Below are 27,479 nucleotides of genomic sequence, written 5' to 3'. Positions count from 1 at the left end.
ACATCCAGTGTGAAAGTATCATCTAACCACAGATGAGTGGAAACAAGCCTCCATACTCCTCTGCTTCTGCACTTGGCGAAGCACCATGTACAATAATCCCATGTACAATGATCCCATGTACAATAAACCAGCTCAATCACTTAAACTGATTACAACGACTGGTAAACAAGGAGACAGATGCAATTCCATGAAGGAGAATCACTGAATGGTTTGGATTGGACAGGACCTTAAAGCTCATCCAGTTCAAACCCCTCTGCCCTGGGCAGGGACACCTTCCACTAGACCAAGGGAGAAGGGGGAGGATGCTCAGCCACTACTTTTGCAAGCCTCCAAATACACAGGCACAAATGGACTTTTATTCTTGTGCCTGACATCAGAATAACCAAATTTCTTCCCAGAAAATCAGACCATCACCAGCAGTTCTCCTAATATTTCCACAGAGAGGAACATCTTCTACCAGGATTTCTAACGTTCCAGTTAGATTCTAGCTATGGGTTGGAATACTTCATGCTGAAAAACCCCAACCTGTGCGAAGCAGGAATCAACCTTCCAGACCTCCAAGGGAGTAATATCTGCACCTCACACTAGTGGAAAAGCAGATGATATGAGTAAAAGCTTCTTGATGTTCATACAAATCACCAGTGGCAAGGGAACTGAAATTTGGAACAGGTTCCTTCCCAACGGATGTCCTTCAGACCCTGCTTTGCTTGGTTGCCTTATTTAACTACTCATCTTTAACGCTACCGTCCAAACAATGCTGTTGTACTTACAGAACCCTTCCACCAAGTCTCCTTCAATCTCAATTTACAGCATTCACATCAGTTTTCCTTTCCTTAAGGGCATATGGAAAGAAATCCAGTGAAAGGAAGAAAGCAACCAAACATTTGACAGAGAAAGACAGAAAAAGCAAGTTGATGTAAAGGCTACATACCCACAAATGCCTCAATACATTACTAGTGCAGATTTGGTCTCTTTTATTCACTTACCAAAGGAATACCTGCAAAACAAAATGAAGAAAAAGCAAAAATAAATTAAAGCCTTGGCTGTGGAACTGCAGGCACCTACAGCTCGTGGTAGCTTTATTTCAAACCTCACACATTCTGTTCCAAAACACATCTGTCAAGAGCATGGGAACATGCCTGAACCACATAATGGGCAACTCACAGCGCTAAACGGGAAATTGCTGCTACCTGGCAATGAAAGAAGAGAAAATTCCCTTGTTTCTGGGTAAATTAAGCTGTTATTTAGCACTCCAAGCAACTGGAGTGCAAGCCTTCTTTCAATACACATGCTAACCCAGAGGAGCCCCAAATCACAACAGACCCTGGGCTGCACAAAGGGCTGCTCTGACCTGAGAGACTCCTCTGAGCAAGAACTAGTTGCCAGGGCAGCTTCACCAGGTTCCACTGCAGCATTAGGCATCCATGGTTTCCAGAGCGTGTTAAGCACTTCCCAGGCAGAAGGCAACAACTGAAGCTGTTATAAACACAACGTTAAGGCATACATCTGTGCCAATGAAGCCAAGCTGCCGAGAAGCAAGAATTTACTTCCCACTGGTGAACTACCCGTTGGGTTTTCATTCTCTGTTGAAGCCAGAGAGGTCTAGCACCACGTCATCTGCTAGGGAGTGCTATGTACTGGTGCCCACTGACCCTCAGTGCCACAGGAAGATCCGATCCCTGATACACACTTAATGTAGCGTTTTCATGTGAAGTTTTACCCCAATCTACTACATAATTTAACTTGCCTTTTTAACTGGCCTTTCATTGAAATTACCTTTAGCTTAGCTACAACCGGTAGCTATAAACCACGGGACTACCAGTTCCAGTAACATGTAAACCTCAAAGGTTAACAAGTTTTAAGATGCTGTTCTTCAACAGACAGCTTGTATTTACTCCCCTTATGGCTTCAATCCCATATCACACCTTTATTATTTGTATCTGCAGCATATTGTATTACATGAACCAAAACCACCCCGAAACAACCAGAACCCCAAACCAAAAAACACCCCAGGCTTTTAAAGATCTGCTCTTATAGAAAATACCCAAAATACCCCAAATAGGTGTGCACGGAATTTGAATAGCTCTAAAATCCATCAATCTAAATGTTTTACTACATATTTAACAACAATTTCATGTGGGGCTACTGATGGAGAGAGAGCAGTAACTTGAAAATGCACAATAAGTTTTAACTTGCTTAATAAAAGCAGCTCTTTATAAAGATATCTGTCATTAAGGGCAACCTAACTTTGCTGTGCTCCACCACACTTGTGGTGCAGTTAAACATAAACTTGTACGAATTATTCTTCTTTCTTGGCAGAAGTTAAGAACCCCCCGAGGCTCATTTAAAACACACACACACACACACACAGAGACAAACACAAAATGAGGAATTAATCAAATATTGTATTCTACTGAACCACACTGAGCTTTCTGACGTGTGTCTGTTGCTGATTACATCAATCCTGGCTCCATAACTTGTCGTGTGATGACAGGCAAGCACTTGTGAATTTATTCCTCTGAAGAAGCCTGCGATACAAATGCCAAGGAAACCAAACCAAATGGCCTGCTCCAAATACATAAAAGCAGCAGGGCTTCTTGTAGGGATTTTTTGGGGGGGAGATTTAATAGGTACAAAGAGGCAGGTACCCAATTCCCACAGACTTCAGGTTGTAGTTTGGAACCCAATTACCGTTACTCCTTTTCAACATCCTCTTCCTTGCTTATACAGAGCACTCAGAAGTGTTAATAAAAACTGATGGGTTTCCTACTCCCTGTTTTGGCATTTGGAATGTTACTGACAGACAATAACAAGTAAAAACATGGATTTGATTTTGAAGGTTTTGGCAAATTTCAACAGATCTGCACATTGCCAACCTCAGAAATGTTGCAATTTCAAAGTATATTCCATTTGGATTGCCTAAATCGAATTAAAAGGTGATGTCACTTCTGTTTCCTGGTCAGAGGAACAATGTCATTAGCTGTGGATTGGCATTGGAGGCAAACTTCATGTCACACTTCAAAAGACCACGTATCAGCTGACAATCATAAACACCATTAGGTACTTGGGTTAAATTGTTTTCACCACATTGTCATGCTGATTAATTCTAGCTCAAGTCTATTCCTGGAAAGCAAAAACTGATAGGAAAACATAGCTCAAACTACATTAAACTCCATCACTCCCGATGAAAACACACTGCTTCACCAGTGCCCGTGGTGGAGGCAGCAGGGAGAAGACAACGCAGGTCTGAAGACGTGGCTCTGCAAGAGCTTCCCAGGCCACCACTGTGCAAACAGGCAGCTCCCAACCCAACCAAAACCACCCCCTTTTCTCTGTAACTTCATGGTTTTTCTGCCTGCAAAGCATGCAGGATGATGGTTTCTATTTGCTTAAGGCAGATCAGCCAGACTTGCCCAATGAATTTACATTCCTTCCCCATAGCTGCACACACAATTCAACACAAGTGTTGTCTGGGACAGGGATTCCTCTTGTAAGGCTGTAAAACAGGACAAAACCCTATATAAAATCTATCAGAAATAGTATTAGAACATAGAGAGGCACTCTTACCTTTACATCTCTTGATGCTTACTAAGAAAATACATCTGTATTTATAACCCAAAAACCAGTTCTACCCATGGTTCACATCCCAGCAGTGCCCAACGCTGCAAGATCATAGAATAACAGAATAGTTTGGGTTGGAATGGACCCTCCTTCCAACCAAAGTGATTTCCACACGCAGGATAATTCCCTGCTGCATCCCTAATCTGCAGCTGGTGTTCACATCTTCCCTCACTGTTCTCCATGGAGAACATCCTCTATGGAAAGTGAACCCAGATGTCAACTTTTAACTCCATTATGAATCTTATTCTCTAGGCTGCATAACGTGGGATGGGGGAAACGGTATTTGGGTAGCACCAACATTTCAGTAACAGAATCTTATTCTCTAGGCTGCATAACATGGGATGGGGGAAAAGGTATTTGGGTAGCACCAACATTTCAGTAACAGGGAAAGCTGAATGAGCTGCCTGCCATAAATCCAGGCACTGGATTAAGGGAGAAGAAAAATGGGCTAATCCATGGAATTATAGAAAACATGGAAAATCCATGCGCCCCAAGATCCCTGACTCTGTGAGGATCACCTCTGACAGATGCCTGTCTAAGCAGCGATGGAAACTCCACCTCCCCCTCCAGGCATTCAGCCCAATGTTGGTTCCTCCATATGCACATTTAGAAGGCTTTTCCTCACGTCTAACCTGTATCTTCCTTTCCACCACATAAACCAACAGCAGCTTGTCCCATCCACGTGCAGACAGTGAACATGGAGAACAGTTTATTCCCATCCTCTCTGCTGCTTTCACACACTTCAAGATCTTTGTCTCCTTTCCCAGTTTTCATGGAATAGTCTGGACTGGAAGGGACCTTGAAGCTCATCCAGTTCCAACTCCCTGCCACAGGCAGGGATGCCTTCCACTAGAGCAGTTTGCTCCAAGCCCCATCCAACCTGGCCTTGAGTTTTCCTTTCTCTCAACTAACCAAACTCAGCTCCTTCAGCTTTTCACCACAACAGGCCACTTTCTTCCCTCTTCTCTGCCCAGCGTGGAGCCAGACCCACTTCCAGCCCAATGTGACAACCAGACACGATTTCTCCAGCTCCAAGACATGCAAAACCTCATCCACTGCTGCACTGCATGTGATGCTCCTAAAAGTTACTGGTTTACGTGCCTGAAAGCTTGTTTGGTGAACCACAATATACCAACCAAATTAAAGCTGTGAACACTTAGGACAAGAAAAAACCCATGTTTTCCTTGTGTGTGTATATATACGTACAGTACCTGGCACCTGGGATCCACTTCCTAAGCACAGCGCCTCAGAGAAGCCAGTTGGCAAACATCACTTCCAAGAGACTGGGAGTCCGTCAAAATGAGATGACAGAATTAGTCGAGTGCACCATTAATTTCAGAACATCATTAACTTAAAAGTGTGGGGGGAAGAAACATTTCTGACAGCTGGTTTCAGTTGCTGCCAAGCCTTTAGCATTGCACAGCGGTCGCGGGGGGAGGAAATAAGCTAGAATGGGAGTAAATGAAACCACTCGTCTGGTTTCTGGATTCACTTTATTGTGGTCACAGATCTCTAAAAACTGGGATTCAGCACTCTGTAATTACAACATCCACATTTAAATGGAAGGCACAGGGATAACATTAAAAAAAAGAGAGTGCTCGAGGATGAGGTTTGCTCCTCAGTTTGCACGTGGTGCAGGGAAAGGTGCCTGAGCAGAGCTGGAGCCAACCAGGAGAGCAGGAATGGGACAGAATCATAGACTAGTTAGGGTTGGAAGGGACCTGAAGATCATCCAGTTCCAATACCCTGCTATGGGCAGGGACACATCCCACTAGACCATGTCACCCAAGGCTCTGTCCAACCTGGCCTTGAACACTGCCAGGGACGGAGCATTCACAACTTCCCTGGGCAACCCATTCCAGTGCCTCACCACCTCCCCAGTAAAGAATTTCTTCCTTATATCCAATCTAAACTTCCCCTGTTTAAGTTTGAACCCATATGGGATGGGGTGAGACAGCCACCCTCCTGGAGCAGCACTGGGTGCTCACAACCATGCCCCATCCTGCAGCCGCACAAGTGGCAGCAAACCATCCAAGCACTGCTTTACTTTACCCCTGCAAGGCAGGGAATCAGGATGGGATAAGAGACCAAATGTGAATTACCCAATTAAGCCCCAGCACTCGCCAACTACCCGTGCTCATTTCCAAAGCTAGAAATGATTATAAGCCCTGGCTTACGTGACTGCAGAATTATCCAGACTCAAAGTTTGCTTTGGTGAAATCCTTCCTGTGCCAAACCCAGATGCTGAAATGGCAGCCCTGAGAACCCTGCACTGTACTGCTCCTTCAGCTGGACGGTGAGTCCAAGGCAGGCAAGGTGAAAATGGGAGCAGGCAGCAGGAAGGTGACTGCAGCAGCACCACAGCTTCTCCACCCTGCTACAACCACACCAGGCTGCCAAAATCACTGCCTTTCCCTAGGCAGAATAAAACTGGAAATCCACGTGCATGATGGCAAGTAGCAACAGACCCTGATGGAAAACAAAGGGGTCAGTCCCACGGCAGCATTTCAATGTGCATACATGCACAAGGTGAGTTTTGCCATCCTGCTTTTTCAGCACCAGCAGCAGAAAGGTTTTGGATTTCTGCTGCTGGCAGGTAAAACCCCAGGAAAACTGCATTTCTGCAATTCCATTCCTTGATTAAGAAAAGAACAATCATTTAATTGCATTAATGAACCTCTTTCCAAAGGCTGCCCCCCCACTGCCTACCCTTCTGCAGCCTGAGCACGACTCCCCATTAAAGGAAGAGGCCTGCAGCAAGGCTTTGGAGTTTGATGGAAGCATGGCCATTTCCTCTCCATGAAGTTCATAAAGACAGAAGTCATTCCAATGCAAACTTCCACCTACTTTCCCAAGACAGCCTGCTTGTTCTGCAGTCACTTGCCTCCCCTTCTCCAGGAAAAAACATCTGGATTAAGACTCTTAGGGAAATCAGTAAACACAGATCCCACCATGCCTGGACTCTTCCCTAACCCCTGATTGCTTTTCAGCTGTACCCATCGCTCTATGAACATTCTTTCCAACCACAGCTGTTTGAGAAGTTAGAGGAGTTCAACAACATCCAGGGTTGGAGCAGAGTGGGTACGTGAAGCTATTTGGCAAGTTACAATTGAAAAGAAATCATGAAAAAAACCTATTATTCATTCTTTTCCTAAATCTTTCAGCTGTGGAATCAATACGCAAGTCTGTATACTGGCTACAGGTGGCAATGAGATGTGCCAGATAATAAGCAATTAAAACATGTTTGTTTTAGTCTCTGGCAAAGGCCTGTGGTGCATCACACACTGCACAGCCACGCCACGAACCACACAGCCTTCTGATCATTGCTTTGCTCTCATTTTTCTCATCAGCTATGATTTGCAGGAGTGATTGGAAGCTAGAGACAGCCTGTGCAAAGGAAAGAGTGCTGTGTTAACTGTCCACAGAATACACACAGCTCCCCATGTGCCACTCCTATTGCCACTGATGTGTTTGAACGTGGTCTTCTCATGATGTCAAGTTAGGAACAGGGAAGCAGGTGAAAGAATATCACTGTGTGCCTTTCACTGACATTTGCCAAGCTACCAAAGCATCACACGCTATGATGTTAAGTCATTCTGTCAGGCTCTCTGCAAAGCCAAGTAGCAGATGCACACCACTGCTCTTCTGTGCTGTCCTAGTACTGGACACAGGTAACAGGGATTGTTGGGATTAACATCATCAAAGGATGTGAACCAAGACTTGCAGGGCAATTCCACAGCACACACTGAACAGATTAAACAGGCACTGGGGGGGGGGAGAAGTGCTGGTCAGCAATGGGATGCTCATGGGAGCATCAGGCAGCACACGAACACCCACCATGGTATGGACATAACCTGCACACACCTTAGGGGATGCCCAGCACAATGCTGTTTTGTGCTGTAGAGACAAAGATGATCTCTTCTACATATGGTGAATTAACTTTTACAGACCTCTGGCTATCTTAAAGCAGACTTAAATAGAAAAAAGATCCTCCAAAGCTGCTATTATTAAGTGAAGCCACTACAGTAATCACAAGTCAAACCACTGTGCAAACAATCAAGGTAAAATACTCAAATTCCTCTCTAGTTTCCCTCGTTTTAAACCTATATAAATTCCTCCAAGTATTCACATTAGTCAGATGGCATTCACCCTAGTGGCACTACTTGCTACAAACACAACAGCCCCAGCACCAGTGCTGCAGCTGCTCAGGAAGCCCCTACCCACCATTCTACCAAAGCCTCTTGTTTTTCGTATCGTGTTGCAATGGCAAGTTAAGACTTGCCATGGGTCAGTTCTTCTCCAGGAATGTATTCACAGAAGCAAGAAACCACCAGCCCTGGAGCAGCCCAAAACCCCACCAAAGCATCCCTTAACAGCCCTTAAAAGCTTTCAGCAGCTCTTCTACCAACAGCTCTTGCAGATTATCTCACATTTATAACATAGCTAGACCTGGCTTCTTCATCAGGTCCATCTCCACCTGCCTTTCGGTCCATTCCATCCCACAGAATAACGCACAGCTTTTGGAGTACAAGTGGGCAGGAGCACACTCGAGCCTCCTTGGACATCCTATGGCAACTGTGTTCTTTGCCCCTTCAAAAAGCCCAGCCTAAATTAACAGCATACAACCCACTGCCACCTGCATTTAACTGCCTCAACCAAGACAAGAAACCAAAACCCAGCCTAACTTAACAGCATACAACCCATTACCACCTGCACTTAACTGCCTAGAACAAGACAAGAAACCTCTGCAGAGCACACAGGTCTTGGGGTGAAGGAACCAGCCATAGCATCACCCTCCTCCTGCCCGGCTGTGCTGAACACCAGGCGAGTGGATGGCAAAGGGCTGGCCCCTCTCAAGGGCTGCATCCAAACCCAACGCCAGCCTAGGACGGAGAGGGGAAACACTAAATGATTCCTTTCTGACATCAGCCATGATTAAATTTTAATCTCTCAAACAAAAATATGGTTCTCATTAGCCTCATTAGTTCCCAGTTGTACTGCAAGGCAACAGTGTCACATGGTATTAATCTTTGTTTTCATTAATATGTCATATCAACTGCTCACAGCATTCTTTGAAACTGATCCGCTCCCTCTCTTCTGTGTGAGTAGGAAGTGCCAAGAAGCAGCTTCCTCGACAGGAAGGATGACCCCCTGAGATCCTTCAACTTCAGGTTTACGTTTCAAGAGATAATCTTTTCTTTCTGGGCAAAGAGGGAGGGGAGTTTGGAGGAAAAGGGATGGGAGGCTGCGATCCACAGTAACAAAGAAATTCCTGATGTTTATCGCCAAGGCCAGATACAGGAATAACATATCCTAAGTTTTCTTGTTGTTGTTGTCATTGGGATATTTTGGAGAGCTACAAAAATAAAGCCAGGTTGCAAAAAAGGGTTCTTTGCAAAGCCCCTGGCAAACTTCAGCCAGCTCCGATTCAGCATATCCATCAAGATGATATTTGCTAATGGGATTCATCTAAAACGATAGATAACTTGTTTTTTAAAAACACAAAACTGTATACAGGATGCAGGCACATTAATTCCTGCATGCATTTCCAACCTTCCTATCTGTAAAGCTGATAACAATTAAGTCCTACAGTCCCTCAGTACAAGCTTGTGTTACTTACAGACAGGCAACCAGAGCAGGATATAGGCTGATGGAAAGACCTGGCCAAGGTCACACAGTTAAACACAACCTGACAGATCCATTCCTGCCCATACAGTGAAGTCTTGGAGAACTTCCCAAGTGAAGAAAGCATACTGATGAAACCCAGGGCACACAAGTTCCTATTCCCTGCTTGCACAGCTCCTGATCTTTCCGTATTTGCTTACTCAGGGGCAGAAAAAGTCTTACTGAATTACCCATGCCTCTTAACAAAACCTGCATTAGCTCAAATGCACCCATGTGGTTATGTTCATTCACCCTTGATCTGGCTCAGGTCTGCTGGAAGCTCACAGGCTGAGGCTTCCATCTCCGCTTGCATGTCAGGCTAAGACTCTTCTAGTCATAAAATGAGTATCTCCATAAGTGCTGTGCCTTTCTCATAAACGGGTCACAAACCAGCACACTTAAAAGCAGGAATGATGCGTTGCTAAATCCAACCCATGTTGCACACACTGGCTGTTTTACAAGCTGGAATAAGGAGCTCAGAAGAGATCTGTTTCTAACCTTTACTGGGTAGGATGACACGAGACAAAACCCCAGATGCTTTAGACTGAAAGCCCAAAGCTGTAGAATGTAAGAGGAAAGGAAGTGGGCAAGAGGTCCATTTAATGGCTACTAATGCTCTCCTGGAGAGTGAAAACGCAGCCTGAGCATCTCATCAGCCCCCCCAGCATTTGATGGAGCTCAGCCTGAACCAGTCACCAGTTCATCCTCTAGCACACAGAAGACTGATTAAAGTCCTACATAGGTCAAGTGCTTTTTAATGAGATATCTAAACCACAAAACCTCCATGACATATAAGTCTCTCTTCTTTCTCTCTTGTAAATGAACTTCTGAGGGCTGTAATTTAATTGCAATTAAATTACATGCCTTGGAGACATGCTTTCATGACCCGCAGTATATTTGTCCCTTCACTAAGTCTTAAAGTTAAAAGCTATTAACATTATGTCCAATCAGCTAGATATGAAGAAACATGAGGCATCTGGGGCCAGAAAGACAATTACATCCTCTCCTCTGAGCCTTAGAGAAGTGTTGGTGCATTTTGGAAACCACCCTGGCCATGTGGAATTGGAAAGGCACAGCCAGAACAGCTATTGCTCACAGCCTCTGGGGTTGTGCAGTGGTGAAGCACTGATCAACTTCATATTCCTTGCAGAAAAAAAAGCTACGCTGCTTACTCTTGTTTTACCCTAAATAACTGTTAGCAGTAGCTCCAGCAACATTTTCCACAAGGGAAGAACACACTGAAAAGAATGCTGTAGGCACCTCATGCTATAACATTTTATTTATTGGCTTGTTTAACCTATTCCCTTGAGCTCTTGTAACTCTACCAGAATCTTAGTCATGAAAGGCAAAAAAAAAAGGCAATAGGATTTAAACCCTTACCATTTGAGCTTCTGTATCAAGTGTCTTTACAAACTGTACTCTTGAACAGTGGGCAATCAGCTTTGTAAAATGAACCAGCACAATAACCAAGGGGAAAGGAAGGGCTTTCAGATGACATTTGAAAATGCCTGGGGGAGATGGCTCTGCGAGGAAACAACAGAAGAAGAAACAGGAGATCAAGTGGCAGAATAGCTGAAAAGTTTGTTTATATAAGAAAATGTAATAGCTCTCTGGAGACACCTTACTGGGGATAAAAGTGAGTCTATTCCAGAATTACAGATTCACTTTAGAAAGGCATTAGTTATTCCGGTACAAAAGTGATTTAAGCTCTGCTGGAGCACCTTTCCCAGAGAGCCTCTACTGCTCATGGTCCACCTCTGCAGACATGAGCCCCAGCAGCACAAAATAAAACCACAAATGGAGGTTTCATGAGGTCACCTGCAACAAGGACTTTTATAGTTAAGGGGGCAGCTTTTCCCATTCTTGTTTCAATGTCCCACAATCCATTATATTAATATTCAGGAGGGAGGAAGTGGCAAGAAAGGCAAAGCCATTTGTATTGGACCTGTGCTGTTCTTCCAGTGACTGAACCTGGACAAGCAGGATTTGCAGTCTGCAAAATGGACCCTGAAGCATGAGGAATTCCCACAAAACCCTTTTAAGCATCTTTAGCTTGATTAAGTAGCTCTGTTATACTCAAACTGGGACCACTTTTTACTATTATTCTACTGAATTCAGGCATAGACTGAAGAAAGGGCATTAAAAAATCAAGTCTAAAATGAACACAAAGGTTGCTGACTTCACCCAGCCTATGGGTCAGACATTAAATATGCTTTTGCACAAATAGGTTTTTAGATTCTTGACTGTCTTCTACTTCAAAAGGAAAAGAGGAAAGAAAAACATCCAGTATTTTAAGACACACTGAGCTTCTGAGGCAAGTGTAGCACTATCATACGCGTGCCCCATGACCCAGAGGTTTAGTCTGAGCGCACCCCAAATATCACAGCTATTTTGGGAACAGAGTACCCAGAATTGCAAAAGCTTCCTGGTGCATTCCACTTCCAAATTCAGCAAAGGCAATCTCAGCCCCACACTTTACAGCTATCAAAGTTAATACTGTTCCCTGAACTGGCCTAGTTTGGAGGACCACCAAAGTGCACCTTATATCAAAGAGTTCACCTGCACTTTGGCAGAGCCAACAGTAAACTGGCAAAGTCCAGAATTCAGGACAACATCCTGGCCTTGGGCCTCAGGATTTCAGGTTGCCAAAGTAATGCTTATCCCACAAAATCCATTACAAACAGCTCACATCCTGTTCCAGGAGCAGCTTTCCTGAGGGTTCTAACACCCTCAAAGCCCTTCAGCCGGTCCCGTGCCGCGCTGTCCCAGCAGGCTCAGCTGTCCCCAGGCACACAGCGTATTCCCCAGCTCCCACATGGAGGCCGGCAGTGCCGGGGCAGGCAGACAACGTGTCCTGCCCTTCAAAGGGGACAGTTTGCTCTTCTAAAGCTTCCTCTGAGCCTGAGCCCAAGCCAGCTGGACAGCAGTTGAAAGACTCCTTCAGCAGCACCCGGTATCTGGAGACTCCAGCCCAAAACAAATAGAAGCATTTAAAATTAAAATAGAAGAAGAAAAGGCGATAAAAGGAAGAAATTGTTCCTCACTGGCCTCAAGAAGAGAGCTCTATTCCTCCTTATCACTCCGTATCTTCCTTCAGCTGGCTTCCTGGGCATCTACTGCAAAGGATTTAGCTGGATTGGGTCAGACCACGGGTCCATGCCTGGCCCAGAAGTGCCGGTTTGCGGGAATCCTGCGCCTGCCAAGCTGAAGAGGAACATTTTAAGATAGACCATACGATAACTCCAAACCAGTGTGTCCACAGGAGGAATTTCTTCCTCATTTCGGAAGCCTTTCTGCCGAGTTACCTCATAACCCTGATAAGGGATGCCTGACAACATTGTCCTTTGCTCCTTCACAAGATCTGCAGTCTTCAGCAGGTGCTTTGGAGAAGAATTGGGACTCATCAAAACCTCTCAATCTGCCCAAATTTGTAAGACAACATTAATGGATCACCTAAACCCACCTACAACCGGTGTGAAAAGGGAGCTTTAAAGACAGCTTTAGCTTTAAGGCCAGTGCTGCCACCCACCCATGATCAGCAGCAGAACTCAGATCTCAGCTCATCCCGTGCGGCACCACAATTCCCTGAAGGATGGCGAGAAACCAGTTAATTCCCCCTTTGCTCTTTCCCCATGTTTACCTGCCCTGTGAGCACCCAGGGAAGTGAAAGTCACACTGTATGCACAATAATAATATGGTTTTGACCACCCAGTGACCCATTTCAGAGGATCTAATGAAAAATGTAACCGCAGCTGAATGAACTGTTCTGCTGGGTTGCTTTGATTCTTCTCCCCCACCCCTTTACAAGAAGAACTTAATTTCCTGTTGAATATATCTGATGCCACAATTATGAAGAGATGAAGTTGAGGCAATGCCTCCTATCCCCTCCTCTTTTCTCTTACCCTTCCCCAGAAGAACTTGACCCATTCCCTTAAGTTGCTGTTCCACACCAAGAGTAACCTGCCTGTACCAGGGTAAATTTTAAACTCCAAATCTGAAGCAGCAAAGGAAGCAAAAAAACACAGCCTTATCTCCACATCAAGAGTCAGTTCCTTTCAACCATAGCATCCACAGAAGGCAAACTCTGGGCTCCACTTGCATTCCTGCTGGCCAGATCATTGTCTTCAGAGCTGCAAAGAGACCCAACACTTGGCCACAAGCTCCTAACCCTGCTCAGGAAGAGGCGTTTGGACATGGTCTGCTGGACACTGGTGCTGCTTTGGTGTGGTAGAGGAAAAGGACTCCCTTTTCCATCCCCTGCTCTTTGCCTCTCCCTTAAGGACTGGAAACATGAGAAAACAGCCACTCTGAGTTCAATGGGCACGAGTGGATTTCCTTTGGCAATACCGCAAGAGTTCTGAAGGGCACCATCACACCTCTTGCCTTCAGTCTGCCTGTACCAGGGAAAACAACTGGAAGCAGAAGAACCAGCACAGAACATGACTGCCCAATGACACACAGAGAACATATTCCAGCCAGCTTTGATTTTTTAAAATCAAAACTGTAATGACATTATAGCACCACTGCAGCTTCAGCACTGGCACACTGAGCACAACAGAGTGCCTTGTGGGCACTAACAAGGCAAGACTGTCATGCTGATGGCTTAGCTAGCCAGCTACTTCAGGAGCAAGCCACATCAAGCCTTCAGCCTCAGGAGTCGCTACAGGTCCAGCTCTCAGCTACAAAACCTTTGCAGCCTCAAGTGGGGGTTGTTATGGGTTATTTTTCCCCCACTTACAAAGAGGAAAGAGGGACACATCCAGATTTTGCTGCTACAATGACACAGGCTCCTGTATCTCTGGAAACCGGAGCAGGATGATACTTGAATTCCTGCCCTGTAACATAAAACATCTACAAAAATAGACAAGTTTGGAATAACTTGGAAATGGGCAACAGAAAACTATCCACCAAGTTATTTTTCAAGCTTTGTGGCTTTCTCTCACAGTCTTAAGTTCATGCTGAGTTAAGAACTCAGAGAATAGAGCTTTTCAGAAAACTGTTATCCTTCACCCACTTACATACCATTTGGAGTAGGATAGGAATGAACAAGACAGGACAAGGCTCAGGGCTGCACAAGCACGTGCAAAGCCTCAATGTTAACGTTCACTAAGCCCATCCAATGGCCCATCCATGACAGGGAAGGTCTCCTGTCGTGTGCTCTAGAGCCAGAAGATGGGAGAGAAACCATGCCAGTAACACAGCTGTGTCATGCCCACAGCTTGGGCACCTCTTCATGGCACAACCTTTTAACCTCCCAAAGTTACCACATCACCTCTGCTACAGGCAGAGAGGTACCTGAAGAGATGAACTAATGAAATTAGGGGGTTCTACAGGCCCATCCTCTTTTAACCAATGTATTTGTGGCCTTCACAAGTGTGACGACCACCTAAAGCCTTTTCTTTTGCACCACTGCCCTTCCCTGCAGCAAGGTGCTATGCAGACAGTCACTATTTCTCTTTTACTTTTTCCCTGCAGGCTTATGTACTTATCTTGAGTGTTCCACCTCTCTTCTGGACAGAGCTGAGAATTGACAAGCCATCTCAAAAGGAATTATTAGGAGAATTCCCTTGCAACAGCCATGAGGGAAAGTACTCCCCAGCAGGGACAACATGTAACACATTATGCAGCAATCTGCTTCTCAGAGGAGAACAGAATCAGGGCCTGTATCCTGCGTGAGAGAGCAGAGGCATGCCTACAACTCATTTCTGCCAGATGCTTTCCTTATCTCACATTCCCACATTTCTCCTTAACAGATTACCAACCTCAAATGGCAATAGCAAGGCAATGTGTACAATGAACAGAAAGAGATCACTGAGAAAAACAACGCAGAGAGATTGTCAGCTTACCAGATTTGTCCAACATTGACCAAAGAGAGGTAGAGAACCCACAGGATAGACATGAGGACCATGTTTGCACATCCAGTTATCAATACAAAGGCTGAAGTTGCCAGGCCGAACAGGGAGAGATAGTCTAAGGTGCTGTCCATGTCTGACCAATCCAGAAACCAGATGATTGTTGGTGCATAGCTCAGTGCATCCAGGTCTATCTTCCCCTTGAAATACTTCTTGACATTCTGCAGGTAGAGCTTACATGGGAGCATCCCCTTCTCTCCTATTAGCTGCTTGTTTTGATGATAGGCCACCAAGAAGGCTACAACTAGAGGAAAATAAGGAAGGGGGAAAACAGTGTTAGAAATCACCCAGGGTGAAGTACACATATGAGTCCAGAGTTACAGAAGTACATTCATGCCTCAGGAAGGCATTTATTCACATGGCCTCATCTGTGTTGAAACACAACACACTCATTTCTATTAACCACGATGCAGAAGGCAGAGGAATTCTATAAATACTGTCTCTGCCTTCCCACCAGGAAATGGCACAGAGTATGTTTTGAGGTCATTTTCTCCTCCGCAGCTGTAAGGAACATGCCACTTGCTTCAGGCAAACTCAACAATGCACTGCTGGGAAAAGCTCCCTGGAACCGAGAGACCTGACCCAGTGTAGGACCAGGAGCTGAGCCTGGCTCTGTTAGACCCTGCATGACCCTAGGTTAGTCACATACACCATTCATCTCCTAATGCAGATGAGGAAAACAGCCTAACTGCACTGTGGAGTACAAGTGAAAGCATTAATTTCCAAGGCTTGCAGATTGATTTTGCTTTCCACAAAAGCATACGGAATGGGGACACTGAGAACCCCCAGTTTAGGCACTGAGGTGAGGCAGCCAGAAGAGCACACACAGCTCCTGAGCTCTGCAGCAGCAAAGATACCGCTGTACTTCCCAACCCTTCCTACTCCAGTTCCACAAAGTATCTTGCCATGTAAATAGATGAATTTGTGTTGATGGGGATTTACAGTACCTGCTGCTCCTAAACTGACCCATGCAGCCCGACAGCAGGTTGTGTCTGCAAGGTTATGCTTTGATTTAGAGCACATCTCCATCTTTACATAACACTGTGCATCTATCAAGTACTGGTGATAGGAGAAATGCGTTCAAACTTAAACGGGGGATATTTAGGTTACATATAAGGGAGAAGCTCTTTACTGAGGGAGTGGTGAGGCGCTGGCACAGGGTGCCCAGAGAAGCTGTGGCTGCCCCATCCCTGGCAGTGTTCAAGGCCAGGTTGGACACAGGGGCTTGGAGCAAGCTGCTCTAGTGGAAGGTGTCGCTGCCTGTGGCAAGGGGCTGGAACTAAATAATCTTAAGGCCCTTTCCAACCCAAACCATTCTATTATTCTATATTATTAATGAGACAGCTTAAACCCAGACACACCATTAAAGAGATGTTCAAAGGACACCTTAATTCTTTTGGCAGTGTAACAGTTAATGGTTTTCCATCATTGCAAGAGACAGTAGTTATGCTATGGGTTGACCTTCTGGACCCTCTCACATCCTGGTAGGTTGGAAATATAAAGTCTTAATATTTTCCTGTCCTCTAAATTGCTGCTTTCTCCATGTTCTTACAGCTCTCTCATTTATAGCGTCTAGGCTCTTGCAGTGGACAATCTTAGAACAGCCAGATGCTTTTTTTAACATCACATAAGCAATTTAATTACAGATTATAGGCCTAGAATTTGATGTTCTACAGAGAAAGTTGGTCAGATTCTAGGGATTAGCTCATATTTTAGGAATCTCCTCCAGTTACCAATTTGCAGTTCATAACGGCAGTAATCTCCCTGTCTCAGACAAAAATGATGAAGGCCAACATTTCCTGATTAGGTTCCATGCATTTTGCTCCCAGCATCCAACGTACCCATCTTTCAAACACTATCCAAACACCAGCCACGTCACACGCAGCAATACCAGAGGTCTTGGAAAAGGCCGACTTGTTCCCCCCCTCAATCCTCTTTAGTTAATGATCAAATCTGTTTCCTTCCTTATCTGAATACTGTCATTCTGCAAACAAGAATCCTGGTGTTCATCTGGTTGGTGTCTCTCACTGGGAACGCTGGTGGAGAGTCTGTGTGAAACTAGACCCCGAGTTCAAGCCCGGATTCCTGGTTCTTTGAAGTCTGACTAGCAACCAAAAGCCTGCAGCCCCAGGGAATACAAATAAATGTCCCATTCCCCCCAGACACACACAGAGGTCCCCAGTGGACTTCAGTTAATCCACTTAAGCCTTACTCCATCTCTCTATACACCGTGTATTTTGTTCTCAGTGAAAAAACACTGAAGCTCACAATCCAACGTGTACTGGAGGTCGCTGGGAAGGTTCCCACTGATTTCAACAGATCCTGAATCACAGCACTAACTTAATGAAGTTGGGGGTTTAACTGGTTGTGTCTCTTCCCATCTGTCTTTTATACCCAGTGAAGGACTTTAATAAAAGACACAGAAAAATTTACTCGGTTATGGACAGGGAGAGGGACAAGAGAAAAACTGATCACACCCTAAGGAATCAATTTCAGATTTAAAATTAACATAAACCTCTAAAATTTACATTAAAAACACTAAATTAACATAAAACAAGTGGTTTATATTTTAGAGCACTCATTCCTCTACCAACCGTCAGTCTGGCACAACTGCGTAATCAGAAAGCACGACACATGAAACCAGCAGAAATATAATGCTTCTGAGCCTCAGACAACTTAATATCGTCATTTCTGGTTTAAAAAACATGAACACCAATTCTGCCTTAAAACTCCATGCCTTGATTTCCCTTGATTAGCGCTGCAATTTGCCGCATAGCTTTCCAAAAGTGCTAATCAAATTCACCTCTAAATGCCACAGAAATTGCTGCCCCAACCCATAACTGCTAAGCAGGTTTTTTTTGCCTTAAAAAGCTCCAAATTAGACCCCTGCACAGATGCAGGATAAACAAGGAAAGGGTAAATTAGGAAAAACAAACTATAGCTATTGCAGAACACAAATACTGTACAGCCTTTTTAAGCCTGAAGGCAGCAAAGACTGCATTATAGGTTGGCATGAATTGCACAGCTAAAGACTGCCCAGTTTGGGCTCCAAGGTGGCTTTCTCCCAAAACAGCCATTTCTCACAGGATGCTGCACTGCTGCTATCTTGCACACTGCCATTTCACAACTAAATCCCACCAGCAGTGGCCCTAATTTATGGAGAACCCATCTAACCCTAACCAAATCATGACCATTCCACCTACATTTCCATCCATTACCCTCCCAACCATGAGGGCCCACGTCTGGAGAGCGCCGTTTATTGCTCACACGAATGCAGTGTTTCCTGGATGTGCTGCTCCATCCCAGATCCAGCTCCCTCTCCTGGACACTGCCCAGGCTGAGCTGCGGTCTTACACCACATCGTGCTCCCTCATCACTCATCCCCAGCATCTTCCACAGCACCTTGGAAGGGCAAATCCCATAGGCAGCACCCGCTTCTCAAACTCCACCACCAAGTCATCCAGAGCCACTCTCCCAAGGCACCAGCTACGGCTGCAAGAGGCTTTGCCCTGTAGGCAGTGGTTCCTGTGTTACCGGACACATTGAACGCTTGAAACTAGAGACAGATTCTGCATAGGATTTCAGCAACACAACAGATGAGCTCATCTAGAGGGAAAAAAAAGGGAAGTTATTGATCAGTTTGTCCTTGCTTCCTCTCCCTGAAGCCCTCTTGAGAAACTGTAGCCCTAAAGTGACAGTAACACAGACCCTGCTCCCTTCTCCATGAACCTTCCCTTTGATCGTGGCTTTGTCATGGGAGGGAAGAAAAGTCCCTTTGGCCCCCAAAGCCTGTGTCTTCTTCCTCTTCCTTAACCCCTATTCTGAAACGTCTCTCCCTTTGGCCTTGTATCTCAGGTTTTTCCACTCTCCATCTTCCCACTCCCTACAGGTAAACATGGTCAAACAAGCTGACTTCCACCTGGGACGCTGGCTGGCATACTCACTGTGCTGCTGGGGCATGCGGCAAGGTTTACTGCTTCTCATTTGTCCTGTAGCTTCTTCCTGGAAAGGGGTGGCAAAGCAGGTCTATGACATGAACCAGAATTCACACAAGCCAGACAATGCTGGGTTCAACCATGCTGTGGGGTCCAAAGTACAGATAAAGCCTGCTCAAGCAATGGCACTGCATCCTCTTCAGCCTCTCCAAACGCTCCGCAAAGCTGAGCTCCTGAGTGTCTGCAAGGCTCATGCCAGCCAGAGAGGTTCTGATCTCTGGCACCAAAGAGAGAAAGATCTTACCCAGAGGGATGCTGAAGTGGCAAAAGAGCCAGCAGCTACTGAGCATCACTACTGGCCAGGCAAGCAGGTAACATCTCAGTCACCAACAGAGCTGCAAGACTCTGCCTCCCACTCAGATAAGCTGTCTTCTCCCCCAGCAAATCCCATTCCTGGATTTGCAGCCTTTGGGCAATGCATTCACCAGCATCTCCTGTCAGTTCAGGATTTATTTGTCCATCAAGAACCAGGCAGCCTGCCTACAAGCCACCTCCAGCTCAGGCACATATTGCACAGAGGAGTCCACAGTAGGTTCCCCCAGGATGGAGCAAGTTGATGCAGGGCCTGATCCAGAATCACCCCCTCCTTCCTACCCCTTTAGCAGGCCAAATCCCTCAGAGTGACTCTCATTTTCTGTTATAAACTTAATGAAACGAGAACATAACTGAGAAGGGTCCCTTCTCAGAAAACACTTTGATGACCAGGAGGCAGCAGCTGATGTTTGCCTATAGCCATCCTTTCCAACATCACAGATGGGAATGATGTGAGGCCACGGCTGGGCTCCTAATCCAGGGATATCCCCTGCAGGCTCTCAGCACAGCTCTTGCACACCGCCAAGACTCCAGACCCAGCATAAAACCCCATCACCCCTGCAGCTGCTCGCTGGCTTTTCCCCAGTACTTCCCAATTCGGGTGTTTCCAGCCCATGCCAGTCTCCTCTGTTCCACCTGAAGCACTTTGCCATTCTCCAGACTCTCTGCTCCTCTGTGGATTGAAAACACTCATCCTGAGCAACTCCCCTGCTCCTTCCCACTCAGGAGGCAGCAGGAGCCTTTGACAGCTCACATGGGAGCAGCTCCTCTACCTGCTGTGAGCTTATCTTTACATAAGTAGTACATGTAAATTGTCACTGACTGCTAATAGACCTTCACTACTTATTCTCACCTCAGAAGGTGCTTTACTGTACTTTTCCATTAACACCCCCCCCATACTTTCTCCTTCCCCTCCCAGCCTCCCTTCTTCAAACCCACATGCTACCTATAAGCACAACCCAAGAATGCAACACAAGAGTCACCCATGTGAAATGATTTGGTCTATCCATACTGCCCCATCACCTCAGTTCCTTTATGGCAGTCCAGGCTCAGCCTGCTACGGTGGGAGAATGAGAATCCCATTTTTCATGCTCTGTAAAGATTTAAAGATGTGAAATCCAAAACTTTCCTGTTATATGGCTTCCTCTCTCCCCCCATTAAAAGAAGTCTTAACTTCTTTTGGCCCAAGCCACAAGAAGAAATGAACCAAGAGCATGGAGCTTTGCATGAAAACCAAACTACACTTTGCACACACACAAAAAATCTGCCTGGAGCCATATATCAAGTGCACCTTTGACCCAACAAGGCATTCAAAAAGGCCCTGTGCTGGAAGCTGGCAAGCTGTGGTTGCACTACTGAAAAGAAGAAGGGGGAGAATATTCATGGTATTTTCATTATTATCAGAGAAATGAATCAAATACGTTTTCAATTGATAAATTCCCCTGCAAAGTTTTGTAACACAGAAGTAACAACACCCTAGTACCGAGCAAAGAGTCAGAGTGAAACCAAGCACCCCCTTTTCATCCTGCAACCCTACAGCCACAAACAAACACACAAACAGAGGAGTCTGTTCTTAACACTTTCTTGTTTTGCTGCTATTCCCAGCAAAGCTAAAGACTTTGGAGTGGTTGCTTTGGGGGCTTTTCAAGTGCTTATCTCCCCCTTCCCTCTTTGGTTGAAATAATGTGAAAGCAAACAGAAAAGGCTGGGCTGTGGGACTGCTGAAGAGCTTCCCAGTAGCACCCAGGTTGTTCAAAACCACACCAGTGGAATCCAGCCTGCAGCTGGAGGATGCCCTGAGAAGAGGGGACAGCACTAACCTCCTGCTGTTGTGATACAGACCTACTAACAGGAACTGTGCTGAAACAAAACCTTTCAGGGGAGGAGAAGCACCAGAAGATGTACTATAATCCTGGCTGGACAAGCTGAAAGCTACTGGGAGCTCTGTAATATAACTGAGGGAAAAGAAGGGGGAAAGCAGGGGAGATGGCAGACAGAAAGAGAGGAGGAAGGCCACCAGAGAGGGCCAGGAACCTACAGGAAGCCAAACCCTCCTGAGAAGGCTTTAGATTTCAGAATTAGGAAGAAGTAGCATGAACCTCCCATAGCTCTAGCTCTGGGGAAAGAAAATACTAGTATTAAACAGTATGGAAGGAGAAGGAAAATAAACTGGATTTAAGTAATAACTTTTATTTTACAGCACTCTACAGAGCCTGGCTGAAATTGGGAAGGGTGGGATCTAATTACTTAAACTTCTACATCTGGAAGCTGATGATAGTAATCATCCAAAAAGGGCACTTGTCAATGATTTAGGAGAAGGGTGAAGGGATCAAGTAATGCACATTTGTTGTCAAGAGCTTTGGGACCAGCTATTGTAACAGCACTTCCAACAAGACCTCAAAGACATTCTGCATTGACAAAATGTCCACCTCTGCCATAAAGAACAAGCACGGTGCAAGACCAGGGTGGGAAACCTTCAAATCTCAAAACAGCATTTCTCAAACCTCCCTGTTCCATGAATTACCGTGTTAGGGACTGCAATTAGCCACTGAGAGACAGGCTGCAATGGTGGAAGTCTGTGAGATAAGTCTTCAACTGGCACAGCAGAAGCACATGAAGAGCTTCTGCAGAAACAGAGAGAGGTGTCTGGGCAGCAGAACACAGATTAAGACCTACACACTCTTCCTCAGTGTTCAAGGCTGGATTCTGTGTTACTTCACACTCTCCTAATTCAGAAGGGTTTTACCACTTGGTCTGCCCACACTTACTTGGAGAAGTGGAGAAACGGGTCCCAGATCTGAGAACAAGGAGACTGTCAGCTGTAAGAACTTAAGCACCACCAAATTCACAACAGCATGGTGCCAGCTACTACTAAACAGAGAATTCCACAGAGTGGGGGTTTCACTCCCTGTAGTGACCAGCTGGAAGGACCCCACAGGCACAGCCCTGCTGCAAAGAGCAAACCTCCTTGAGCGCTTCCAGCTTGGATCCATTTTCCCCTTCCCTCCTCCTCCTGCAAGCAGCAGGTTGTTCTGGCCAGTGACCTTCATGAATCCTCAGCTCCTTTCCCACCTTCCCATCTCTAAGGTGCCTCTCAGACAACAGCTGCTTTGCCAGGGACTTCCCACATTCTGGCTGCTTCTGGAAACCCCCTTCAAAAGAAAAAAGAAGAGGAAAGCTGTTATAATCAAAGGGGTGGGGGAGAAGGGAGGACACTTCACACCTGCCTTGTTCTGCCTCTCCTCCTTCTGCAGAAGATCCAAAGGGAAAGCATCTCCCTGGCTCACATCAGGCAATAAAACAGCCCCTCAAGAGTGGAACAGGGGTAGGAAGGAGTTGACAAGCCCCCAGACCATGCTTAGTGATTCTGCCCCTCACCTCTGCGTGCCTGTACAGCCCAAATTGTGCTTCTTTCCACCCATTCAAAGGGTCCCTCATTCTCCTTGCCCTCGCTTTTCACCTACTTCCCCTCCCTTGTCCCACCTGAACAAGCTTGCAGCTCACACAGCTGCAGCTAAGCAGGAGCTCCAACCATCAGGATGTGACCACTTCTCTGATACTTTAACACAAGGTCCCCCCGAAGGATTTGTTGCTTAATGAAGCAGGAATGAAAAGGTTACGTTTAAAAGGGTGAAATGAAAGAAGGGAGGAAAAACATCCCATAACTGAGGAATGTCAAACTGTCACAGCTACATCAACGGTTTCCTTAGCAAGTCTGAGAATCGGAGTGTGTGGAATTGCCATGGCTGGGAAAAAGTAATCTGTCAGAGTAAATGGTTCCATCTTCAGAAAAGAGCTTGGACGAACACCTTGGCACAGAGCCTTTAAATTGTTTTCTGCTGCTCCTAAACCCAGGCTCTCTGAAGAGATCAAAAGGCAACCCACCTTCCCTCGAGAGCATCCCAGCTCAGCAGCTGAGCCATGGGCTTGCAGCCTTTTGACAGGGGAATCCGCCTGCTCACAATCTCTCCATCTCAGACACAACAATCAGTTTCCACCCCACCAATGTTTGGGCTGTAGGCCGCACAGCATCTCCCCCACGCTGGGATCAGAGCTGGAGCCCAAACACTGCTGCAGGCAATAGCCTGCAGCTGGAATTTGACTTGTCCCAAATCTGGCCCAGGTTTCTGGCTTTGGGCTGTTACTCAACCAAAACAAAACAGCAGAAACCGCTGTTACCTGACTGCACCCAAGCAGAAGTTGCAGGTAAACGTCTCCTCTCTTGTGCCTCTTCCATTACAAAGGACAAAACCATCCTCCTACCCTGCTCCTTCCAGCTCTGGTACCCAAACTCTTCCTCCGAGGCTCCCTCTCACAGGAAGGTTTCCTCACTCTGGACTGCAGAAGCAATTTGGGGTCTCCTCCCCCTTCTGCCCCTCCCAGGTATTCCCATTCCCTTATCCTAATTGGAAAAGGGCTGAATCCATTCTATTTCCTGTCATTCTGCTTTCACTCCCAGCCTGCAATCTCAGCTTCATCCTCTGGCTCACCCACCCTCCTCCCTTTCGCACTGCAGCCCATGGGTTTCAATCATATCCATGCTGCAACTCACCTGACCCTGAAGTGGATATTTGCTCCTCACCTCTTACTGCTCTCATTGTCCCAAATCAGGTCTCTCACTCACAAAGTCCCACACATTTGACTTACTCTTCACCTTCACACCCAACACACCATCACCCTTCAGAGCAGTGTTCCGTCCCAGATGTAGCATATTTATAACCCCAAATGCACGACCAGGAAGCAGCAGCCTCCACCAACCGCCCAGCAGAGAACACTAATCAGTTTTTCATAAGGAAACTGCAAACTGAGCTCTGGGAAACTCAGCAGCCTGGATTTACACACGGGGGAATAGCGGAATCGCTTTCATTCTGACTGGAAGAGTCATAACCCTGCATTTCACCGAGAGCTGAAACCAAACTAGAAACAGAGCACGTGTCAAAGCCATACAAAACTACAAGTTCTGCATGGTTTTGATGCAAAATAATCTAAGCAGGCTGGCAGCCTACAAATTCTAATGATTTTGTGGACAAATCTGGGGCAAGCTTAGAATTTGTAGCGCAGTGTTACATGTCAGTTTAGGTTTCACTGTGAATATTTTCAAGTGGAGTACTCATGGGCTCCAAGCACAGCTCGTGGCCTTCCTTGCCTAGAGGAGAGCACAGCTGAGCTTGGAAACTGGTTTCACCATAAACTGCTTTAAGGTCATGTCAGCTGTAGGTGCTGATTGGCACCCAAGCATGCGGTCACTCTCCAGACCTATGTAAGACAGTAAAGACTTGCTCCTGCATAAGACAATGAATCACAGAACCGAGTATGTTGGAAAAGACCTTTAAGATCACCCAGTCCAACCATTACTCCAGCACTGCCACTAACCCATAGCCCTCAGGCCTCATCTCCACAGTGTGTGAACACTTGCAGGGCCGGTGACTGCAGCCCTGCCCTGGGCAGCCTGTTCCAATGCCTGAGCACCCTCTGGGGCAGGAATTGTTCCTCAGCTCCATCTAAACCGGCCCTGGTGCAGCTTGAGGCCGTTTCCTCTTGTCCCATCCCTTGTTTCTTGGGGATAGACCAGCCACCCCTTCTCTCTTGCAGTTACCTCCCAACATCCACCTTGAAGAAAAAGGACAACCAGCTCCACCCAGCTCTGCAGCCCCATGTGTAAGCAAACTCTCCTTCCAGCTCCACCAACACAGGAGCCTCAGCACCACTGTGGCCATCACTGAGTCCCCCCAACAAAGCAAGAGCTGGAAACAAGAGGCTCTTCCCATTCCAGTCTCAGCCACCCCCTCAAGCTTTGCGGACACAATCACATACCCCAACACCCAAAATCAAGCAGTGCTTTGGTAAAAGGCTGGCAGGGCTCCCCAGTTCATCCCTGCCATGCCAGGATGGGGCCCAGAGGCAAAGCACCCTTCAAACCATGCCCTACAAGTGGAAATCCATCACGGAGCAAGCAAGGTGGCTACAGGCCTCCTCCTCCTCCTCCTCACAACAGGTCGAGGCCTAGCTCCGCAGCACCAGCCCCGGCTCCCCGGGAGGGCGAGCACCCACCGGAGGCTTCCCCCTTCCCCGGGGCAGGGCTCCCTCCGCCCCACCTGAGGGTTTACAGCGAGGAAGGCCACGAGGGATGGGGCAGCCCGGGGACTTTACAGGGCTCTGCATAGCGACGAGCCCGGGGTGCCCCGGGCCAGGCCCCCACCCGCTCCCCGGGCGGCGGAAAGAGGCGCGGGGCAGCGCCCGGAGACTCACAGTAAAGCAGGGCTATGGATCGCAGCAGCACGATGCGGGTCAGCCAGAAGGTGCCCGGCGGCGGCCCGGCCTCGCTGCCCGGCTGCCCCGCCACAGCCCGCTCCGGGGCCTCAGGGGGGCCGCCCGCTGCCGCCGCCCGCCTCAGCCGCAGCGCCGCGCTGGGCGCCGCCATGTCGGACCCCGCAGCGAGCATGCGTGAAGCCGGGCCCGCCCCCCCGACGGCTGCTCCCGCCGGCGGGCCGGGCGTGAGGGCGGTGGCTGCGCTCAATCCATGGGAGAGAGCGGGGCGTGGGTGGGGGTAACGGGGAAAAACGGCTTTTGTAGGGGAAAAACAGCGTTTGTGCGGCTCTGCCCCTTCGAAAAGCAGCGGAAAAGCGCTCAGTTAAAGGAAATGGATAAGGAAAGAAGCTCCAGAGCCCCTGCACAAGGCCCTGTGAGGCAGCGAGTCCGCAGCCGCTTCACCTCACCCCCCAGCACTACAGCTCCGTCCCTGAGGAACCAATTCCAGTTAATTCCCCATGTTTTCAACGTTTCCTGCTTCTGATGGTGCCGTGGCATCCACTCCATAGCCATTAAACACCGTGTTGAAGTCATAAATACCGGGGTTTATTTAGCAAAACCACTTCAATAAAACAGCCCGGCAGCCGGCGATGAGTCCAGGCGTGCGCCGTGTATCCCGCTCCGGTAAACACGGCCGTGCTGCTGCGTTCCGTGGCCTCCGAGAAAGTATCTGTTATCAGGTGTAACGTTATTCAATGCTTTTCAGGCTGTAAAGCGGTCCCTTCTAAATGCCTCTTTTGTTTTTCCAGTTTCCCATCACTGCTGCTTGCATTGTTCTCCTTAGGAAAAAAAAAACAACCCAACCCTTACATAATGGTGCATTGTATAGGGAAAGAAAAATAAGCTATTTGTTAAAAGGCTCTGGTATACGGCAGTTTCGCTCTCCCTTTGGATTAGCCACGAGGTTTTGGCTAGATACATTTAAAGAGATGGAAGCTAATGGTTTCCTTTGTGGGGTCTTTATGAAACTTTTACAGCGAATTCCACGTTAACTGGAAATGTCTGTAAAACAAACTGGATAATTGAGGAAATTACTGAGGGAAAGCGGAGGGCTTAGGCAAGAGATTTAGCAAAGAAAAAGGCATAATTGGAGCTGGGAAGGGAACGCTGCGCTGCGTCGGTTTTCATTGCCGAAGGTCACTCCAAGCTGTGCCAGATGTGCAGGTTGGGATGGTGGCAGGAATGAACACGGACCCCAGCTCGGGGACACTGTGTGTCAACAGCGCCTTTCAACAGGATGAGTGTGAAGCTTTAAGTCTGTTAAATGGCAGAAAACCACCGCTATTCCAAAGGACCCATCTAACTCTTATAAAAGGCAATGGAAGCCTTTCCTTCAGCTTTACTGGAAGGTGGTTGAAGCTATAAAGGAAAACGTGATAAAACAGTAGATTTGAATATCAGATGACCTCCTCTCTGTTCTGAGCTCCTGCTGGTGCGCAGCTATGTGTGGACCATCATCTGCGCTGGGTTTTCTGCTCGCTTTATTTACCATCAGCTTTTATTCTCATGCCGTGCTTTTCCCTCTTTTCAAAGTAAGGTACCAGAAAAGAAAACACTGTAAAAACCAACTAATGCAAGCAGAGCATTGAAGGGCGAAGCTCTGAGCCTTCAAGCCTCAAAGGGAGAGCGATTCATAAATGTCAGGCTGGACCGCAGGCGCTGAGGC

The 27,479-nt window shown here is 46.8% G+C and overlaps 1 protein-coding gene across 4 annotated transcripts in view; it reads right to left on the bottom strand.

Moving 5' to 3' along the window:
* LMF1 (lipase maturation factor 1) overlaps window positions 1-25,963 on the bottom strand; it is a 185,447-nt gene extending 159,484 nt beyond the window's left edge. Inside the window, exons 1-3 of one of the 4 annotated variants that reach the window (XM_062619037.1) lie at window positions 25,754-25,963; window positions 15,132-15,441; window positions 987-997 (exon numbers count right to left, since the gene is read on the bottom strand). In XM_062619037.1, coding sequence (XP_062475021.1) covers window positions 987-997; window positions 15,132-15,441; window positions 25,754-25,946 — 514 coding nt within the window. In that variant the 5' untranslated portion in view covers window positions 25,947-25,963. Of the gene's footprint in view, window positions 1-931; window positions 957-986; window positions 998-15,131; window positions 15,442-25,753 lie in introns of those variants that run through there. The other 3 variants (XM_062619040.1, XM_062619038.1, XM_062619041.1) reach the window with 3 other exon arrangements.
* Between the last annotated feature and the right edge of the window lie 1,516 nt (window positions 25,964-27,479).

This window comes from Pezoporus occidentalis, unplaced genomic scaffold (genome assembly GCF_034315485.1).
Source record: "Pezoporus occidentalis ecotype Australia unplaced genomic scaffold, CSIRO_AGI_Poc_V1 ctg208, whole genome shotgun sequence".
NCBI classification, from domain to species: Eukaryota; Metazoa; Chordata; class Aves; order Psittaciformes; family Psittacidae; genus Pezoporus; species Pezoporus occidentalis.
The sequence above is the reverse complement of the archived record's forward strand: the minus strand, read 5'-3'. Positions and strand labels throughout refer to the sequence as shown.